The 20,396-nt window shown below is 40.6% G+C and overlaps 1 protein-coding gene across 1 annotated transcript in view; it reads left to right on the forward strand.

Moving 5' to 3' along the window:
- LOC145481155 (centrosomal protein of 104 kDa-like) overlaps window positions 1–15,315 on the forward strand; it is a 30,638-nt gene extending 15,323 nt beyond the window's left edge. Inside the window, exons 17-38 of the mRNA XM_081459575.1 lie at window positions 1,605–1,648; window positions 2,429–2,487; window positions 2,855–2,928; window positions 3,420–3,590; window positions 4,379–4,440; window positions 5,187–5,223; window positions 5,481–5,516; window positions 5,895–5,960; window positions 6,247–6,306; window positions 7,516–7,592; window positions 7,873–7,900; window positions 8,066–8,146; window positions 8,240–8,365; window positions 8,725–8,775; window positions 9,566–9,613; window positions 9,787–9,823; window positions 10,942–10,963; window positions 11,599–11,707; window positions 11,801–11,939; window positions 12,418–12,473; window positions 13,212–13,275; window positions 13,689–15,315. Of these exons, the coding sequence (XP_081315701.1) occupies window positions 1,605–1,648; window positions 2,429–2,487; window positions 2,855–2,928; window positions 3,420–3,590; window positions 4,379–4,440; window positions 5,187–5,223; window positions 5,481–5,516; window positions 5,895–5,960; window positions 6,247–6,306; window positions 7,516–7,592; window positions 7,873–7,900; window positions 8,066–8,146; window positions 8,240–8,365; window positions 8,725–8,775; window positions 9,566–9,613; window positions 9,787–9,823; window positions 10,942–10,963; window positions 11,599–11,707; window positions 11,801–11,939; window positions 12,418–12,473; window positions 13,212–13,275; window positions 13,689–13,810 (1,569 nt within the window). The 3' untranslated portion in view covers window positions 13,811–15,315. The remainder of the gene's footprint in view (window positions 1–1,604; window positions 1,649–2,428; window positions 2,488–2,854; window positions 2,929–3,419; window positions 3,591–4,378; window positions 4,441–5,186; window positions 5,224–5,480; window positions 5,517–5,894; window positions 5,961–6,246; window positions 6,307–7,515; window positions 7,593–7,872; window positions 7,901–8,065; window positions 8,147–8,239; window positions 8,366–8,724; window positions 8,776–9,565; window positions 9,614–9,786; window positions 9,824–10,941; window positions 10,964–11,598; window positions 11,708–11,800; window positions 11,940–12,417; window positions 12,474–13,211; window positions 13,276–13,688) is intronic.
- The last annotated feature ends 5,081 nt before the right edge of the window (window positions 15,316–20,396 follow it).

A 20,396-nucleotide genomic window follows, 5' to 3' on the forward strand; every position in this document is an offset into this window, starting at 1 on the left:
TCCGGGTGCCTTATGGATTTTAAGCTGGTCTAACATCCGCTTGATTCCTGCCCTAGTTATTTGGATGTCGTCTATGGTGGCAAACGGCGATGACATCATCGGTATGTCTTGTGCGTCTGGGTTGTCACGTGTGAACACTGACTGGCACTGCATGTTTAGGATATTAGCTTTATCTCTGGGATGAGATATTGTTGTGCCATCTTTCTTCAATGACCCAACACCCATACTGTCCCTTCTGCTGTGTTTTATGAAGGACCAGAATCTTTTCATTCCGGAGAAGTCATTTGTGTCTTCTTCCATCGGTGAGATGATAGACTCGACATGCTCCCAATACTGTTTCCTAGATTCCCTCTGGATTTTTCTCTTTAGCTCTCTCATCTTCTGGTCAAGTAGACGAGAAGCTCCAACTGCATTCCTTTCTCTTGCTCTTTTTCGCTTGATATTTGTTCTGTCTCTCTGCCTGATTAGCCTTTTAATGCTAGGCGTGATCCACGGCAAGTTGTTCTTGTGTTTACATGTCTTGTGTGGAATGTGTTTTAGGGTGCCGTCATGAATGGCTTTTTTAAACGTAAGCCATAGTTCATTTACCGACAATGTATCTTGTTACGATCTATCACCTCAGTTGTGGTTTGGAGGTCTGCCTCAAAGCTATCCCATCGTGCCCTCTTATAGAGTGGTATTTTTCGCCGTTTCTGTTTGTAGCGAATGGGACGTATGTCTAGATCTATCATTGGGCAGTCTGATATGTCAGGCAATACCTTGACTTGGCGAACTCTAGATGGATTATTAGTGATTACTAGGTCTAGTATATTTTGGCTCCTGGTAGGTTCTTCGACCATTTGGATAAGCCCTTTATCGTCGAGTAGATCCCCGAATTGGTGGTGTAGTGTAGGGAAGGGGCAGGTTTTCAAGGTTTTGTTTTTCCAGTCCCAGCCTGGGAAGTTGAAGTCCCCTCCAAGCAGGATATCATGGGCAGGATTTATTAGAGAAAGTGATTTATCCAGTTCTTGGAGGCTGTTTTCATCGCCTACATGCGGTCTGTAGTATGCTCCTATATGGAGTGTCTTACATCCAGTAATATGAATATTGCACCAGAGCAGTTCACACTCTGTTCACACTCTGTTTCCAGGCCTCTTTTCAGCATTTTTTTATTTTCCACCAATGCCATCTGGCTTGAGTGTGACGGGTGCCTGTAGGGGGCTTGGCGCAGGGGGCTCGTGGCTTATTTGCGGGTTGGGCAGGCCAGTCGGGTGTTCTAGCGCCTTGGGGATGTGACTGCGGTTGCAGCCTCCGGCCTTCGTAGGCACCTTCCCTCCACTACCGACTTGGGCGTTAAAGAAAAATACCAAAGAGATAATAATAAACCATAAAGGGACAAAGATGGTTACGGATGGAGAAGATTAACACAGATTACAAAGGACGAGCTTTTAAAATTTAAGGCTTAACTTTTCAAGGTGCGCAAACCGTGACGTAGCTCCTTTAAGATAATCCGAGGGGTTCTACTAAACATTCTTCCTTCTTGCGACACTGAGCCAATCAGAGCATACTGCCAAGTTTAATAATAACTGAGTGAAAACTGACTATCGTGTGTTTTTCTCACATAGGATGATGCTGCTGACGACAGACCTCTCCCAGCATTAAACAAAAGGTTATAAACGCGATATGGAGTTACAAGAGTTTTCTTTCATTGTTTAATTTTAGATTTCTGATGTCTAACATGTCTCGTACACTTACCACTCAATTTTCATCAATAATAAATAAAACCGGTAGAGACAGACGGGCGAATGCCCTTTCATTTACTTCATGGATTCTCAGCTTCAATGTAACATTACTTGCAAAAAAATTTGGGCGATTTTAATTTCTGACAAAAACATTGTCTGAAAATAAGACCGTCCGAAGATTTAAGCTTCCGAAATATTTAGAGTACAGTATAAAACTTTGAAGAAGCTCCAAAGCTCTTAGTTTTCTTTATGGCGGGCTTTATGGAGTGAACTCTAGTTGAGACACTGCTTGACATATGTAACGGCTTGGTAGAATTTGTGTTATTTTGTCGTCGCTGCATTCGCAAAATCTTGAGAGTTCATCATCTTTTGACGTTGTTTCAGTCTAATTCTTGTTTTGTATGCATAAATTTACTCTAGCTATGTTTCGGCAAAGTGTCCGAAATTTGTTTGAAATGAGATAAGAAATGTCTGAAAATTAAACGTCCAAATTTTTTTTGCAAGTAATGTATTCTTGTACAGATTTTTAACCTGTTCTAGGATCTTAGACAGTTTGTGTGCCAGTGGGGAGTGAAAGAGGACTGAGGCGAGCGAGAGAATGACTAATCAAACACCTGGAACAGGCTAACAGATTTCAGGCAACTAAACAAGCATCATGTTGAACACTTTGGATTAAATGTTGTCATGTTATTTCTTGCATATTTAAGATCTCCAGAAGCTGAACCAGAAGTGGACAATCCAAAAGAGAATGAAACAAATTTAGGAGGTAATAATTTAATATATTAATACCAGCACCAATCGCAGTGTTTTTATAATTCCAGTGGCTTTTGGATATATGTGTGCAATAATGCCACTGGCAATATTTGTAGTTGTTCACAATAACTGAAAAAGTGAAAGTGGTTACAATCAGTTGGCTTATGACCATTGACAGTGTAATTTGATAGCACGTTAGCATGTCACAAGAACCTTATACACTCTGCTGTAATGTTTTGTAACTGGAGTCTTTAGTTCCCTTTAGGTCTATTTATCCTCAATGAGTAGTCTTCAGCCTCGGTTGTCTTTGCAACATATTCTTGTAATTCCATGGTAACATTGCAGGTTATAACAATAGTAAGATTTGTATTGATTGACAGACGGACCTGAGCCCTTGAAAGAGAATGATCTCAGGACTGCAGCATTTGTCATTGAAGTGTTTGGAGAGGACCTGGTAAGTACGCGATTGTTCATCTCATTTGCTACTAAAGGTGCGACAACTTTAAAAAAATAATATTGAAAACTGGCTTTATTACAGCTTTGTGATTGCCAGATTCCAAAACTTAGATCCCAAAGTCTGAAATAAAAGAGAATTCTATTTTCTGCTTCGCGCAGCCCAATAGAAAGCATTTCTATTGTAAGTAAAGGAGACAAATAATTCACCAAATAGTGGAGGGAGCCGCCAGCAATCGAGTTTATTAACAAGAATCTGAGACACGATGAATACAGGATACAAGCCAGAGAATAACAGAAAAGTTGCACGCTATTTTACACAACGATAATTACAATAAGGAAAAAACAGCCTCGAGTAAACTGGTCGGCGTCAAGTGGTGTGATATACACAAGGAGTGGTATATATAGGTCTGATTATCCCAGTGGAAAATAATGCAAAGTAACCTAATCCAACAGGTAAAAGAAATACATTTTCATGTACTGATCGTTTAGGTTCAACATGCGTATTCAAAGCAATGGAAATATCGTCAGGAAGCCATGGAGACCCTTGAGAAGGAAATGACTTCTGACAGCCCTGAACTGGCATCAGACAAGGATCCCAAGACTGTTGTCAAAGCGACTGTGTTCCTCATCCAGAAAGGAATCAAGGATCAAGTATTCTCAGTAAGCTTGTTACTAGGTTCTTTAAATAATTAAGAAATTCTTTACTATGTAACTTTTCGACATTAAAATCTTTCATTAAATCTTTTTTACACTTTTAATAAGACTTGTAAACCTCATATGTTGTGAAATGCCGATCAAGGATGGTAACGTAATTTTCAACTGCAAAGGGTGATGTTTTCCAGGTGTTTTTTTCATGTAAGCCAAACTGAATACGTATGTTTTGGACCGTTTTTTATCTTGATGGTTTTATTGCTGGTAACAATCGTTTTTTCATCTAAATCCGGACAACTGCGCATGTATAAAAATACCACTTAAAGTACTTATCATGATTTGATCACCACAGATTTCGCTGTAGGTTCGGTCAAAAGAGTGCTCTCATTATGACTAGTACCTTCGCCCGTGTACCAAACACTCCCAGAAAACAATTGTCAGCCAACTTAATAATTTCCTTGTGGTGTTCTGGGATTATATGATACAGTAGCGAAGGTACTTAAAATGAAGTGACTTAAAATGCAGCACTGAAAACTCGCCGTGATGGTGCCCCGTAAGATCACATCATATTTAGTTTAATTGACACTTTCAAACATGCGTAGTTGAAAAAGGATTGTGACACCCCTTATATAGCTTCAGTGCACTAATACAGGAATTTTAATAGAACTGGACCATTATATTAAGATTTCCATCAAAGGAAATATGCTTCTTGGGATCTGAATCTTCGTCATCATGCTCGTGATAAGTCCCCTGGAGCTAAATGATTTTATCTTTAATTGAATGCCGGACTGTTGCAGGTGTTTAATGCCTGTCTTGAGGTGCTACGTTCCTTGATCAAGACGTACATTCCTCGGCACAAGTAAGACTTTCATTTTTGTACATTCGGGTAAAGTATGTTTACTCTTTGGGGAGCTGTTTTACTTACCTTCACGATGTTCAATTTACACTGAAACGTTCAGTGACCTAGAGTGGTTAAAAGACTTGCTTTAAGGTGTTGAAACATACTCTTATAAATACTGCTCTGCTGATACGAATAGTAATCGAATGAATGTGACCTCAAATGTTTTGTGTGGTGAACACCCTATTTTCGGTAGTTAAGTTGAGCTCCGTCTACACTACGCCGAATAAGTTTGAAAACCGAGGTCTCACCCTGAAAACGCTTCAAACGTTTTCCGTCCACACTGCACCTGAGAAAATTAATTTGAAAACGCCACAATTATCGGTCATTTTGGATTTGTGTTTGAGGAAAACTCGGTCAGGGAAGTCAAATGATCATCGTGACGTCATCGTTTTCGAAAAGCTCCGTTTTGAAAATTTTTCCGTCCACACTAAAGCGCAAAGCCGGTGTTTTCAGATTCCCCCGGTTTGAAAAGTTTTCCGTTTTCGTGACGGATTAGAGTGGACGGTAGGCCTAACCGTAGAAATAAAGCTGCGTTTTCAAATTCCTCCGGAGTATTCTTAACGGGGCATAAGATTCGCGGATACATGCGTTGTGTCCTTGATGACAGGCCTTGCTGTCTGTGCTTGGTCGATGTATTGCATGATTTTATCATATTCCTGTTCTGATTATAGACCTGTCTACTACTCTTTCTTGTCTTTCTTTAGAATTGTAAAATCAGAAATGTCCCATGTTGCTGAAAAGGTACTTGGTTTTTTTTTTTATTAGCAGAAGTTGTAATTTATCTCAAGGATATTCCACAACTTAACAGTTGGTGTTTTGAGTATTAGACTTTTATCCAAACAATTATGTCAAACGCTAACACAGCAAATCTCTGTGAGACAAACCGAACAAACATGCCTTTACTTAAAGAAAGAAAAGTTGATCTTTTTTTTTTCTCTAATGAAGTCACTGTAGGGTCTTCTGGAAAGTAAGTATAAGCTTTTTGTCCTTTATTTCAGACAACTCCTCCTCTGTTAACAAAATCTGGTGAAATGGTAAGTTATGTTATCATTCGACGCATGTTTTCTTCCGTTTCATTGGTCGAGAGCCAACCACGTGACCTGCAAATAACTTCCTACAATAATGATATTGATAATTGATCTGCTCGCCCATGACAAATCACAATATTTGGATTAACTTCCGTCATTCAATAGTTGTTAATTACATGCAGATGCTGTCCAGTTTTGTGTCTCAGGTGGTTTTAAACATGTTTATCGTGTAAAGCGTCTCTTTTTATCAAATCATTTACATCAATTTTTTTTTTTTTTTTTTGCACATTATTAGCTTCAACATCTTACCGTCTTTATTAGTCCATTATGACCTTTCCCTTCAATAACACCAACTGCCTTATTCATATTGATCTTTACCATTAGGCTGCAAGAAGTCGCGATGCCGCCACTGCAATGATTATGGAGCTGGCTGTACACAAAGACATCAAGGTTAGCCCTTTCTCCGTTACTCAAGATTTGAATGGCTGCTTGTGTTTGACTATAAACATAAATACTTATATCGCGCCATCGTGATGAAATAAATAAGTCACGCAAAGTTACAGATTTAAATCAGATTTTCTCGACAATTCTTGCCCATTTTTATATCTTTCTCTTTCCCCGATAAACATATGTAAAATAACATTTTACTGGCAACCTCTGTTATTGTTTATTGAGTTGTAGTAAGACTGTGCATAGTTAACTATGGACTGTGTTAATTACATCTTGTTTTATTTAGCCTCTAGGTGTTATACCCGACCATGCGACACGGCCTTTTAAATCGAAACACCAAGTTGCAGTGAGTATTGTTCTGTACCTTAGATATGGAGTAAATGGTTATGAAACGCCAGGTGTAAGTCGTTTTCTGCAGGTTTAGTGTAGGCTGAGATTGATTCGGTACGGACTTGAAAATGATGGGCTGGGTCCTCAGAAATAAAAGTTGCCCAATAATTTTTTAGTTGTCCAATGATCCAATGGTGACCAAGTTGTCCAATGATGTTTCCCAATATGTTCCGCACCAAACACTGTCGAAAAATAAAGTAAAAAAGATAGGTCATTGTGCTCTCAAAAAAGATTTACCGTTCCCACATTCGCAATTATCTCGGCAATCAGAAGCCGTGTCTACTGTCCTGATATCCTGCGATATCAAGTCACTGACCTGAAATGTCCACGATATCATGCTCACTTGGCCGAATTTGGGTGCGGTAAATATCTAATCGTACCATTTTGGTTCGCTTCGGCGGCATATCAGGCTTGGCTGGTCTCGCCATGGGTATCTTGGCTCGAGCGCGCCTCGCCAAAATACGAACCATGGTTCGACCAAACTCGCCTGATATGCCGCCGAAGCGAACCAAAAAGGTACAATTAGGTGTAAATGTTACCCCATTTACGCCTGTACTGGCACTTATCACGCGCGTAATTTCATCGGTTCACGTTACATTTTGCAGTAGCTGGAAGCATAGTTTATTACAGTGATACTTGAAAGCATGTGGAACAATGTGTAATATAATTTATGGGGGAGGGGAGGAAATCACACAATTTTAAACTATATCGACTCAAAAAGTTCGTCGATTCCTTGTCTTCAAGGTCATAATTTGCATTCTCACGTAACGGTTTTGTGCTCGCTTTTAACTGTCTTCCAAACATTTTTTTTTTTTTTTGACTCACTTAAACAGGATAATTTGTACACCAAAAGTATGCAATAAAAAACATAGGTCACCATGCTCGTTTAACAGGAAGTGAACATTTATTTCACTGTCGAGCTAAGCTTGAAGGAAATCTCTTGATGTTGTGTATCTACGCGCGCTAACGATGCAACAATCGTGCGCACTGGAGATGCGTAACTTTGCGATTTTGAGGAGTCTCCTTAATTATCACAATGGTCACCCTTGAAGTGTTCCCTTCCGAGTCTCAGCTGGGAATGATTTTGGTGCTTATTGTAGTTTAACTTTAACTTGTTCGAACCGTTTCAGCTTAATATTATTTTTGTTATCTTGCATAATCACAGCCAAGGATGTACAAGAGCAGAATTGAGATCATCGAGAAACTTCTTGCAGTTCTCGAATTGGATTCAGATAAACCTGGGTAAGTTTGGCAACGTTGTCAACATACAGGATTGTTTTTAGTTGTTAAACTCGCCAACGACATCGTAACCGTGGGAGACCACTTCCTTCAGGAAACTAGTTGCGTAACCACGTTTTTATACTGTTTACAACGACGTAGAAGGACTGCATTTAATTTTCAGTGAGGCCTAGTTTTTGAAGTACTGTATAAGGTTCCATATTAGCTCAGCTGTAGCTTACTTGCTAGCCGAACGGTTGCAGTAAATTTCTAAGACATTTTTTGGTCCTATTTTCATTGCCAGGAGCCTTTCCACTGGAAATATAATGAGGGTAAGATCATTTTTTATTTTTATAAAATAAATGAAACAAGAAAGAAATAAGATTAGAATTCTCCAATACATCCTCAGACTACAACTTAACCTGTCATTCATGGCTTGAACAGTTTGAATGTAAGATGATTAAATGATAAATTGAGAGATTTATTGAATTTACCAGGTTGTTTTGCCCGCCTTGGAACACACCAGTGGTGATGTGCGAGACCCGGCGTCACGGCTTGTACTAGAGCTATACAAGAGGGTATTGCAATCGTCTTTGCATTTTTGTTCGTTCGAAAAAGAAAACTGGTTCTCTGAAGGAGAGATCACGAACCTAATTCCTTTTTTTTTTTAGGTAAAGGACACTGTTCGTGACTACCTTCCACCCGATGAGCCGGCCACTAGGAAAAACCCGCTTTATAGAAACCTGTTTGACGGGTTTGACAAGATCGACGGCAAGCCTACTGAAGCTGAGAGAAGGGTAGGTTCGACCTGCCACATTATTATATTCACTTTTCACACACTGAATGCCATTTGCGTGCCACACAACTCTGGCCCAGCCCCCCTTCAGTGTGTAAGAACCTAATTTCTCGCCTCTTTCGCAAGCTCAGCCGGCGAGAAATCCATTTCTATCCCTTGAAGCTTTTTCGTGTTTGCGCTATGTACAGCACATTCAGCAGCCTTGTTTTGGCTTAAATCATCCTCGCTTAGCGTTCAATTTAGAAAAAGGGCATTTATCTCAGTCTTTGCAACTGATGGCACTTCAGAGCTATTTGCATCATGGTTTTATGATTCGTATCTCTTCTTATTTCATGTTTTTATCTGACCATTGACTGACAGGCACAAGCAAAGGCGGCCACTGCAAACTCAGAGAAAGCCAAGCAAGCTGAGGTTCGTATTCTCGGAACTGGACTGGAACTAGCTTGTAATGGAGGCCCATGAGGGGGAATAGCATTAAAAAAGAGATGAATGTCATTTGCATGTGAAAAGACTCACCGCATTAGTCTCGGTTGCAGGCTAGTTCCAGTGCAACAGTGAAATTAATACTGAATACGAATACGGTCTATTAATGGCACAATCCAAGATTATGATTATTGTCAGGAATGAATTTAGTTTACATTCTGATACTAGTCCCCTACCCCACCCAAATCCATAGGCTTACGTTTAGATTTAGCTCTTTTTCAATAGGAGTCTTCCGATTATAAGCCCCCTATTGGCGAGCAGGGTTTGTATTTTATGTCTGTACAGTATGTGCAGACGCTCGTGAGTTTTATATTGTTGTGTTCAGTGATATTTATCATGCGGTTCTCTTGAACGCACGTTAAACGGTTCAGACACTCCTTCCATATACACACTCACGCACTTTCGAAACGCTATATTCCTTCCGATAATGCCTTCCACGATAGTAAACGGAAAGCCTGTCTCCCATAAATAAGTCTACTGATCGGAAGAGCCTTTTGCACAAATGTAAGCACAGGGCTTATTTCAAAATCTTGTGGCATTTTGTCTTTATCAAGTTGTATTGTCTCCAGTACAGTGTACTTGCAAGGACGATGGAACCCCATAAATCCGGCGACCAGGGATGAATTTTGGTGGTTACTATACTAGCGGGCTGTTTTTCGTGATTGCAGAGTTTAACAGGTGCCTTTTGATAACGTTTTATCGTTTTTCTTCATCTTAGATTGCAGCTTTGCAGGCTCAGCTTCAAGCGCTCCGAGACATGGCAGGGGTTGGTATAAACTTGATATAAATCTTCTGTTTGTGTTTGATTGTTTACTGGCAATCTTGTTTGTTTTGACAAGTACGGCACGTGAGAATTGACGCTGTGAATAACCACTTCATGTCTTTGCATGGATTTGAAATGAATGTAACTCTGATTGAATCCTCAATCTTGTTTTCCAGGAATCTGACAAAGCAGGCTCCCCTAAGCCAGCTAAAGGTTAGTAAACAAGAATTTCATATTAGCCGGCAGTTCGCCATTAGTTGTGATAGTTACTTATCCGCCACATACATCATTTCATCAATATCCTTTGGTTTACGCTGTTTTCTTTCTTTTTCCGTTTTTTTTTTTTTTTTGACCGGGTCGCTAGTTTCACTATTTGCGTACATTCGACTTTCCTCATATTTCATCAGTAGTTGTGTTTGTTACAAGCAGGGGTTATTTTGTATTTAAACCGTTGAAATATTTGCGTATTTATAGCGATTACGGCATTCTTTTTCTAACTATGGCATGTCACAAGGATCTTGGTTCACTAGCTTCTGGCCCCTTGAAGCATCTTACTGGTGTTACTGTGTTCAGGGGGTCATGTGACATGCTACAGTAATCCCGTGAAGCATCTTGGGCCTGCAGTCCTACAGTGGAGACTGTCGGGATAGTATGTCTTCACACAGAGTATCATTAAATAGGAATTTCCAAAATAAATAGATAAACGTAATAAGTAAATTATAAGATTTAGAGAAGAAGCCACATCAGCCTTAACTGGTTTTCATGCGGGTCGTCAATATTCTATCCTGGTCGAATTGGAATTTGGAGTTATTAGTTTTTGTGGAGGAGGAAAACCGGAGTACTCGGAGGAAAACCCTCGGGGCAAGGCTAGAACCAATAACAAACTCAACCCACATATGGCCCCGGGCCGGAATCGGACGTGAGCCACATTGCTGGAAGGCGAGCGCTCTCACCACTATGCCATCCCTGCTCCCCCTAGGCTTGGCGTGTGACAGGAAACGGTTAATTGGGGCCCTTTCCATTTGAATGAAAAAAAAAAAAAAAGATAAATAAATGGAACAGTACCATTTGCTTTTTCACACTATTCCCAAGCTCCTTGATGAAAAACGCAGTCGTTTCGGTGGGAAATGAAAGGGAACAGTCTTTTCCACTGAAAGGTTTTCGAATGCTCCCAATGGTACAAACTCGTTCTGTCCCATTTTGTTTGTTGAAAAGTTGTACTGTTCTATGTGGCGAAAAAATCCCACTGATTTTTGCCACGGAAATTGAAAGCGTTGTAGATAAATAATTTTGCACTATTAACAAGTATTTTGTTTATTTTTTCTTTACAGAGGAGCAGGTTGACGTAGACAGGTAAGACATAAGCAAGGTGATAGTACTGTTGCGTTTGTAGATGTGATTGTCAAGGTAACCACACGTCACATAATTGTAAAAAGTGTTTTTGAAACTTACTTAAGCAGTTGTTTGTCGTTTGATTGGCTGGGAAGTTTTGAAAACCAGCAAACCAACACCAAACAGTTGCATTTGCGTAGTTGGAGAGCAGATCGCATTGCTGTAAGCGGGAAATCAACTTCCGTATCTGTCAAGCAATTTGTAATCTCAGAATTCTCCTTCCTATTTTCCAGTTTCAAAGTAAGAGTGTGCATCATTTTGTGGCATGATTTTGCTGCTGACAACAATGTTCATGTCACGTATCAAACACGAAAGACCGTGTTTGATACATGACAAACACCGAGAAGAGAGTTAAAAATACGACGTGTAGCGCGAAGTATTTTTGTCGAACTTCGAGGTGTTTGGAAATGTGGTTAAACGCCCTGAGTGTTTGATACATCTTCTCAATCGAAACTAAAACTAAGTAGAAAATGGAGAATTAAAATCGTAAAAATCTATGTTAATTAAGATCCTATATCCAAACACTGTCGCGGTCATGATTTCCTTTGTTTTTTTTTTTTCCCATGACCAGTTTCGTCATTTCCATTATTTCTCAGGATGTGTATCTTCTGCGGCGAAAAGAATGAATCGTTCACTGAAGAAATGTTAGACATGCATTACTGGAAGAGCTGTCCCATGTTAAAAAGATGTGACCACTGTGCTCAGGTAACGCACCCTTCCCTCCCTTGAATGCCAATTTGAGTTTGTTAACTTGGAGTGGCAAAATCCCATGTCATACTTACCTTCCCCTCCTCTCAGGTGACAGAAATCTCAGGCGTCAGCGAGCATCTGCTGACTGAGTGTGACTCCAGTGACAAGTTTGCTCAGTGTCCGCGATGCAAGGAGGCTGTTCTGAAAGCTGATCTTGAAGAACACTTTGCTGAGAAAAAGTGCAGCCGTAAGTATCTGTCATGTTCTGTTTCCTTTCAGTGTGTCTTGCACTAAGACCAGAAAAGCGGACGGTTTCCATCTGGGATTCACATGACAGCTATGTCATCCCAATAGACGGCTTACATCCGTGTTGCCACCTAATTAAGACCACGTGATGATTCATTTGGAAAGTTGCAACTGTGCAATTTATCACGCGCGACTGTTTGCATGGGAGTATGTACAAACAGAACAATTGTCACCTCTCAAATGAATCATCACAAGACCTGAATTGGGTTGGCAACAAAGGTATAAACGTATTAGCCAAATTCGTCTATGTAACGTGTCGTCTCACATCTGTTACTTAACAGCATTAACCTTATATGATGGGACCTTATGAAGACAGCATAGCGAGCTAAAAAAAGCGCTTTTGCCCCGTCTCTGGTGTTCAGTTTTATCTGCTCTGTTCTTTGACAGTTTATTTAATTGCATACATATTTTTGTTGTAGAGGCCAAGGGTCCCCGTTGTATTCTGTGCAACAAAACGCTTGGCAAAGGAGATGAGGCAAGTTTTGTGACAGTTTTGTGGCTTTGTATGCACTAGGAAGTTGGTTTAAATCTGTAGATCGAGTGTCTGACAAAAGAGGACAAAGGGTGAAATAGTTGATACCCATATTTTATGCCTTACTCTGAGGGTAATCCTATTCCAAGTTATTTTTAGACGTGGTATTTAGCCCTTCTGCGGATATTTCTACACGCGTTGTGTAGATTTTGAATTGGAGCGTGAAAATACGTGTAGAGCCGCTCGGGTTGTACATGAGAGGAAAATTCACCTCACAGGATTGCCTATTTCGTGACGCTCCTGGGTGGCGCGGTGGCCTCATTGTTAGTGCGCTCGTCTCCTGATATCGAGCGGTCCGGGTTCGAGCCCTGGCCGAGGACATTGTGTTCTGTTCTTGGGCTACACAGTTTACTCTCACGGTGCCTCTCTCCTCCCAGGTATATAAATGGGTTCCGGCGAATTTATTGCTTGTGGATAACCTTAGGATGGACTAGCATCCCATCCAGGGAGGAGTAGAAATACTCCTAGTCGTTTCATGCTACGGGAACCGGAGATAAGCTTCGACCTGATGGGCCACTTGGCTTTTTATGCAGCCTTTACCTTTGCCTCTCTTGTGTGTCAATTTCCATTTGACTGAAAGCTACTGAGCAGTACATGTGGCATTGTTTGCTTGGAATTTCGATATTTTCTTTAGATATGGCTTGCTTTGTTACTAATGAAAACTATGCTTTGTGGAGCTAGGTATGGAGTAAACATTTGAAAGAGGAATGTGCACCAAACAAGGCCAGACTGCAGCAACAATTAGGTAAACGATGCAACATTTTGTTTTGTTATACCTCCCAACTCAAATACGTTTTCCGATTGAAGGAGAACGTTTCACGTGTCATGGGTCAAAACTCACTAACTCCCAACTTGAACTTTCGACTCGCACGTGATCAGGTCGTGCTCCTTGAATCCGCGGCAAATCTGTGTTCCAGTAAACAGAATTTCAATATTCGCCATGCGAGAGTTAACAGGTCGTTGTTTGGCTAGGATCAAACGATTTCTTTGTTATAAGCAAGGTAATTAGGGCTTTGTAGTTCAGCTAGAAATACCAGGTTCATTTAAAACTAAAAATTCGTAATGAAGGCTTGTTATTTAGATCATGGTTTCACATGGGTTATGAATGGTTATTGGATTACTTGATTAAACTCGACGTGTCTATTTTGTGATCTTCAGTGAGCAAAGCGCCAAGCCAAGCAAGTCTACGGAGCACCCGAGGCAGGGGAGGCAAGACCACGCCACTTGGAAGGGGTGCTGGAAAGGGGAGAGGGCGAAGAGGAGGTGCCTTGCCGAGATGATACGCGGATGGAAACGAAGAAGACTTGATTGCTTAAAACCGCATCTTGAAACTGGCAACTTAGGTGACGGTACAAGCAAGATGATGACAGATAGAAAGAAGAACATTAAGATATGTCGGCTAACTTGTGGATACATGAAGTTCTGGTTAAGGGCCTGAAGCTGGATACGAAGCAAGGCACTCTACTACTAATGCGTGTTATCGTCCTGTAGTCCTTTAACGAATTCGAAGAGCGGTATTACTATCACCCGATCACTAGCTAAAGTGTTGAAATTGTAAATGTTTGCAGAAACGCTTCAGTAATTAATGTATGATAAGGTGTATTGTAATTTGTTTATAGAATGAAAAAGCGTTAGCCCTGCCCTCCTGCAACTGTGTTTTTTTACCTAGTGAACATGCTAGAACACGCTTAGATGATGTATACTAAACATAGCTTAGACTTAATCATTTCACAAGGGTTGCTTTCTAAAGTTTCTAACCTAACCTGTACACGGTATTGTCGGTATTGCAACCGCAAGTCTAGGCTATGTTAGTCTTGTATTTCATCAAATGGTTCTAGTTTTCTGTTTTCAATAATTTAAATCTTAACTAAAATTTTTCACGTGGTCCCGTTGTGAGGTAGTTTGTACTTGTTACATTCGAATCTTGTCCCCAGATCGTCAGAAGTCACCTAGTTCTCTTAGTTACCCATCGGGTTACTATTCGTTTGTAACAGTTCAGTGCTGAGGAGCTCCAGCGAAAAAGCGATCTTTTCGTGCAATGTGTAAAAACAATTTTGAGTTACGTCGCCACTGTGTGATAGAGATAACCCGTTTCAAATTATTTAACGTAATGTTTTTGTGTTGATAATCCATCTTTCTAGCGCTTTGCTTAGAGTGTTTTCAGGCACGTGGCCAGAAGCCATACAAATTTTTTGGGACAAAAGAAAGTGTTCACATAAGAAAAGAGTTCGAATCCCACAGGTTTTGCTACATTTACACTATGTGACGTCTAGACTACGAGTAGTTACAATCCTGGGGGCGAGGAGCGCGTGAAGGGGCGCGCTCCTCGCCCCCAGGATTTCGCGCGGCCATTTTTTCTCGCGGTTTCCTTTCGCGTCACGCACGACGGACTAAGCGAAAGAGGGACTACTCGTAGTCTATGTGACGTCATGTGGAAATACTCTATACAACTAAACGTTAATCCGAAGTTCCACGTTCTAAATGTTAGTAATGTATTGTTTGAGTGTCACAGTACGAAAATAATTTCTGGGTACGGCAAAGAAACGGCGAGGCTTTCGTTCTCCGGTGAAAACGAGCTAGTTGTGAACATAAATTAATTAGGTCTATTTCAGTCTTCAAGCCAAACGCAAACTAACAAGAGTATTTGTTCATCGTTATTTCAGTAATGAACATCAAATTGTATTATAGTTATTTTTCTACAGCCAGTAGTTGTAGGTTTGTTTCTACCTCACTGTTTGTCTGTGTTTCATTTATACTGGTGAATAAAACTTCTTTCATAAGAGGATCAATAAATATATTTTGTAACGTTTCGCTAATTACACTGGAGTATGTTCACTATGTATGGTTCGTGTTAACCGTAGAAGTATTTTAGGCGTGAATCCCTAAGGGGCTAGTAAGCTATTTAAGAATTTGTAAGTTATGCAAGAGCCACTCGAAGGCATCTCTTTCAACTTTGCTTTCGTTGTTATGTCGTCGGATACTGAACGAGCGAGCGTTCCCGCTTCGATCGCGCAATCCTTCACTGAGGGAGATCCTGTTCATAAGACTGCTTCACGAACATTGTTTCCTCGTCTTTTGGACGTTACGTTTGATCAGAGGTTCGCTGCATTCAAACGCGATCTCGACGAGAAACAAGCCGCCACTCAGTCTCAATTGTAGAAGTTAAAAACGGTATCCAAGGCTTCGAGTTCTTTTAACTCTAAAGTACAATACGAGTCTACTGGCAACTCTCTGCTTGATGCAACAGACGGGACCATCAAGACCATCTCAAAAGGAAACCTTTCAGCAGCCAAGTTATTTCGTTCCGTGGACAAGAACCTCGCTGTTTGGGCAGCAGTGCAAGTACGAGTCGGACGAACTCGCCGAAGATTCAGAGGAAGAGAAAAGATTCTGATCAGCCGAAAGACGAGCGCTAGCTAAGATCCGGGAGAAAAAGCGGAAAAATGCGTCTAGCTGGCCAACTCTACAGCTACCCGCTCTACATCCAGTGAAGCTCCATCTACTCATGGTTTGTCCACTGGCAATTATTTTTCTTCTAATCAGCCTTTTTGTTTTTTCCGCATGCAGTCCTTTCGTGGACGTCAGCCTCAACTGGCAGACAAGTGTTTCAGCTGCGGCCAAAGAAGTTTCTGAGCAAATCCATCTTCCTGCCCAAGCCGTTTTAGAGGAGCCGCTGCAGCCCCTCCAATCAGAAAAAATACATACTTATGGCAAATACCAAGTTGCATTGAAGAGAATGGGATAAGATGAGTATATAATTTATTCAACATAATCAAATGATCGGGAGACTTTGACCCAGTTGAACTTATTGATAATTTTGTTGAACCATGTGATTCAAGGTTTTTTAGAAGTCTTGGAAAGACAATTTACTCTAAGGGGCTGAAAAATTTCTGCAGCTGTTCATTTATCGTTCGCGTAAATTTTGGATATGTCAACTGCCTCCGTTACTTTTGACTTTGTCATGACAACCACAAACTTCGTATAGGTTTGGACAAAAATCAACTTTTTCGACATACTTGTGTATTTTTTTTTTTTTTCTCAGCTTTGTTCATCATTTTGCTGAATTTTGCCAAATTGTACATTTCATAAGCATTCTGGCTTCATAAGCATTCTAGATTATTTTTTGACTTTTTAAGAAAATAGTAAAATCAAAGATGACGGATCCAAGATGGCGGGTCAAATGACGTCATGCTATTTCACAGCCAAAAATTATGTCATTATTTTATAGAGCAAGCTCAGGGCTTTCTCTTTAATGAATGTAAATTTATTTTCTGTGCCTTAATAGAACGAAAACCCAAGGAAGGGGTTTCATCCCCCTTGTACCACGATGGGGGCATTAGTCCGAGGGTTAACGATTGCATTAGCCCTGATGACTGAATGAATGAATAAAAGACTGATTATCAGGACGGAACGCATTATATTTAAGTTAAAGGCAACCTTAAGGTTAATGTAGAGTTTTGAAATCATATAAGTGCTTCTTGCTTTATTCGCGATACTATTTTTGTTGGGTATCAGATTCTCTTTATTTACATTCTACCCACAGCTCAGTTTTCTAATAATCGCTCAGCCATCCAGTCCAGTATAGTGATTTGTCGAGCGGGCTATTTCTGATCTTCTGGCCACAGGTTCAGTGGTCGAGTGCGCGTGTGCTCCTGCGGTGGTTAACCCGTTGTCAGTTTCCATACAGTTAGAGTTCTGGAAGAATAATGTTTCTTATCTCAATTCCAGTGTTTTGCGGACGTTGCTCGCAGACTATCTCGTATTGTATACTCGAATGTTAGCGCTATTGGATTGGCTGCTTTCATTGCCATTGGTAACATGCCTGTTTTCGCGCAAAAACTGCGATTCTATGTAGACGAATACCAGATCGAGTACCACGTGGAGAGAACTTCACTGTGTTCGTTTTGCTTTGAAAAGTTTGCACATCTTCTTTCAGGGTGCTCTGTTAAGTGGTTTACAGACAACCAATCTGTACCTTTGATCGTCGATTCTGGTAGTATGAAACTGTGTTCGCTTCAACTCGCCGGTGATATATTTGATACCGCCAAGAAAGTAATATCAAAATCGAGGCTGAGTTGATACCTCGTTCAGCTGATTACTTATGCAAGATCGTCGATTGATGACTGGTCAGTTAAAGATAGCTATTTTCATGAAGTAACGTCTTATTGGGGTCCCTGTTCAATTGACTACTTTCCCAGTTAAAAAAAAAAAAAAAAAAAAAATTCAAGTTTTCCCAGTTTTTTTTTTTTTTTCGAATATTCCCTAGCATTTAGTTGGGTAGGAGAAACCTGTTGGCTGGTGCCACCTGTTTCGTTAGTTAAAAATGTCATCCGCCACATATGTTTTTGTCAATAGAACTGGTTACTCTCTATTGGCCTTTCAGCTCCCTTTTGGCCTTTTTTGGTGGATCGTAGGTAGGGTTTCAGATCTTTTGTTATTGATTTTCTCTTCGTTGAGAACGGTAAAGATGTTTATCTCCACGGGGCAAATAACAGTTCCCTTTTGGCTCGGAGAATTTTAGTTGCTTGTCGGGGCTGTAAAGTACAGTATCCAGTAGAACCTGTCTATGGAGAAGTCATGCCGCGCGGCCACGATTGCGCTGTTTTAGGCCGTTGGGCCATGTCATCTTTGTGCGGGACTGCCCGTTTATCATGTGTTGATCTTAGGTGATTGCACTGTTTTAGGCCATTGGGCCATGTCATTTTTGTACGGGACTGCCCGTTTATCATGTGTTGATCTTAGGTGATTGCACTGTTTTAGGCCGTTGGACCATGTCATCTTTGTTCGGGACTGCCCGTTTATCACGTGTTGATCTTAGGTGATTACACTGTTTAAGGCCGTTGAGCCATGCCGTTTTTGTGCAGGACTGCCAGTATATAGTGTGCTGAATGCAAGATTTAGGCCTCTGGGCCTTCCTTATGTTCTGATCTGCGTGTTGTTGCTTTTTTGTTTTTTCTAATTGTTCTCACATTTCTTTTGTTATCTTTCAAGTCTACAAAGTGGATGTGTGTTTACTTCAAAGGTTGCCCACTCAAGAGATCCAGACGGCTTCGCAAGTCAATGGAAGGTCTTCCCTTGCGTTCCTCTAAAGCAAAGGCCCCTTCAACAACAGAGCGTTATTCAAGTGACTTTCAAACATTTAGAGAATGGTCTTCGCGCTTTGAGGAAGTCGCTTGTTTGCCATCTGATGAGACGTCATTTGCTCCTTATTTGGAGTATTTTGCTGCAGCAGAGTTCCCTCTACTCCACACTTGAGTCTGTCTGTTATGGCATAAATTGGGCACACCATCGGTATGGCTTTCCGATTTGTGATTTGACTTGTGATAGAAGTGTTCTCGAGGCGGCTAAAATTGAGCTTGCAAAACCTGTTTCCATAAAAAGGGGGGCGCTGTTACTCCCGAGATGATTTTGAGGATATATAATAGGTTTGCGCACCCTAAGGCTAATCCCTCTAACATCGCTTAGCTGCAATTTGCGTGACTGCCTAATCGGCTTTTCTCCGCGTCAACGAGTTAGCTAGCCTTCGTTGTTGTGACGTTAGTTTTTGCGATGCATTTGTCAGAATTTATACATGTGAGAGCAAAACAGATGCTTATTATATGTAATTTTTAGTTTTAATTTTATGAATTTATTTTCTTCAAAGATAGAGCATATTTTGTTCTCAAAAAAATTCGTAGTAAAATAAAGTTTTAGACTTGGCATGCGTTTGCGGAACTAGGATATCTTATACACTTGTTTGATCTACATAGCTTAAGAACAGGGGCCGCTAAGGAGCAGGCATCAGTAATCTACACTCTTTATGTCACGGCAGATGGGAGACTGATCGAGCCGAGGACGGCTAGCTACGGCTATATTACGATAAGTTAGAATCTTTACTCTCAGTTTCTTGAAGTTTGCACACTTAGATTCCTTTGTTCTCTTTCTTTATTTTCGAAAGCGGGCATCAATAAACGAGATGCCCGCTCCTGATGCTGTGTTTGTGTTTATTAAGATTAGTTACAAAATATTTTATAATCGTTTCAGGGTGATTAGAGTATAAATATATTTTGTAACGTTTCGCTAATTACACTGGAGTATGTTCACTATGTATGGTTCGTGTTAACCGTAGAAGTATTTTAGGCGTGAATCCCTAAGGGGCTAGTAGGCTATTTAAGAATTTGTAAGTTATGCAAGAGCCACTCGAAGGCATCTCTTTCAACTTTGCTTTTTAATTTTCTGTTTATTCACTGCTGTATTTTCTTTATGATGATGTAACGCTCGCTGTATCCTGCACCAATAAACGAGATGCCCGCCCCTGATGCTGTGTTTGTGTTTATTAAGATTAGTTACAAAATATTTTATAATCGTTTCAGGGTGATTAGAGTATAATTGAGTTTTTGCTGGGGAGGGGAGGGTTAAGAGGATTTTTGAGCCTGCAATTGTTTTATTTTTCAAAGCAGATTGAAGGCAAGAAATGCGGCACTGAAGGCGCTATCGAAAATTAGTATTTAACCAAGCCTAAAAGCGGAGCTCCTGGGCCAGGTTGTTCAAAGCCTGATTAAGCTAACCCAGGATAAGAGTGAATTTTCATTTGAGGTTTGTAACTTTGCGGTGAGGTTTTCTGTATATTACTTGGCCTTCTGTATTGACTTTGAGCAATCTCAAAATACACAAAACAAAAGCAAAATCACACAAGGACGTAATAAACCAAGGCTGCATGTCTGCATGGCCGCCATCCTGGGCTGCCATCTTGAGCAACTCCGCTGTCGTACGCGCCCTTGAGCAATACCGCTAGCCATGATTACCATGAGAAAATCCATTCATGGATTTCTTCTTCTTTCCTATATCATAGGGCTCCGCTTTGCGGCCCTTTGGGAAGCAAGCAGA

Source organism: Orbicella franksi, chromosome 3 (assembly GCF_964199315.1).
Source record: "Orbicella franksi chromosome 3, jaOrbFran1.1, whole genome shotgun sequence".
NCBI lineage: Eukaryota > Metazoa > Cnidaria > Anthozoa > Scleractinia > Merulinidae > Orbicella > Orbicella franksi.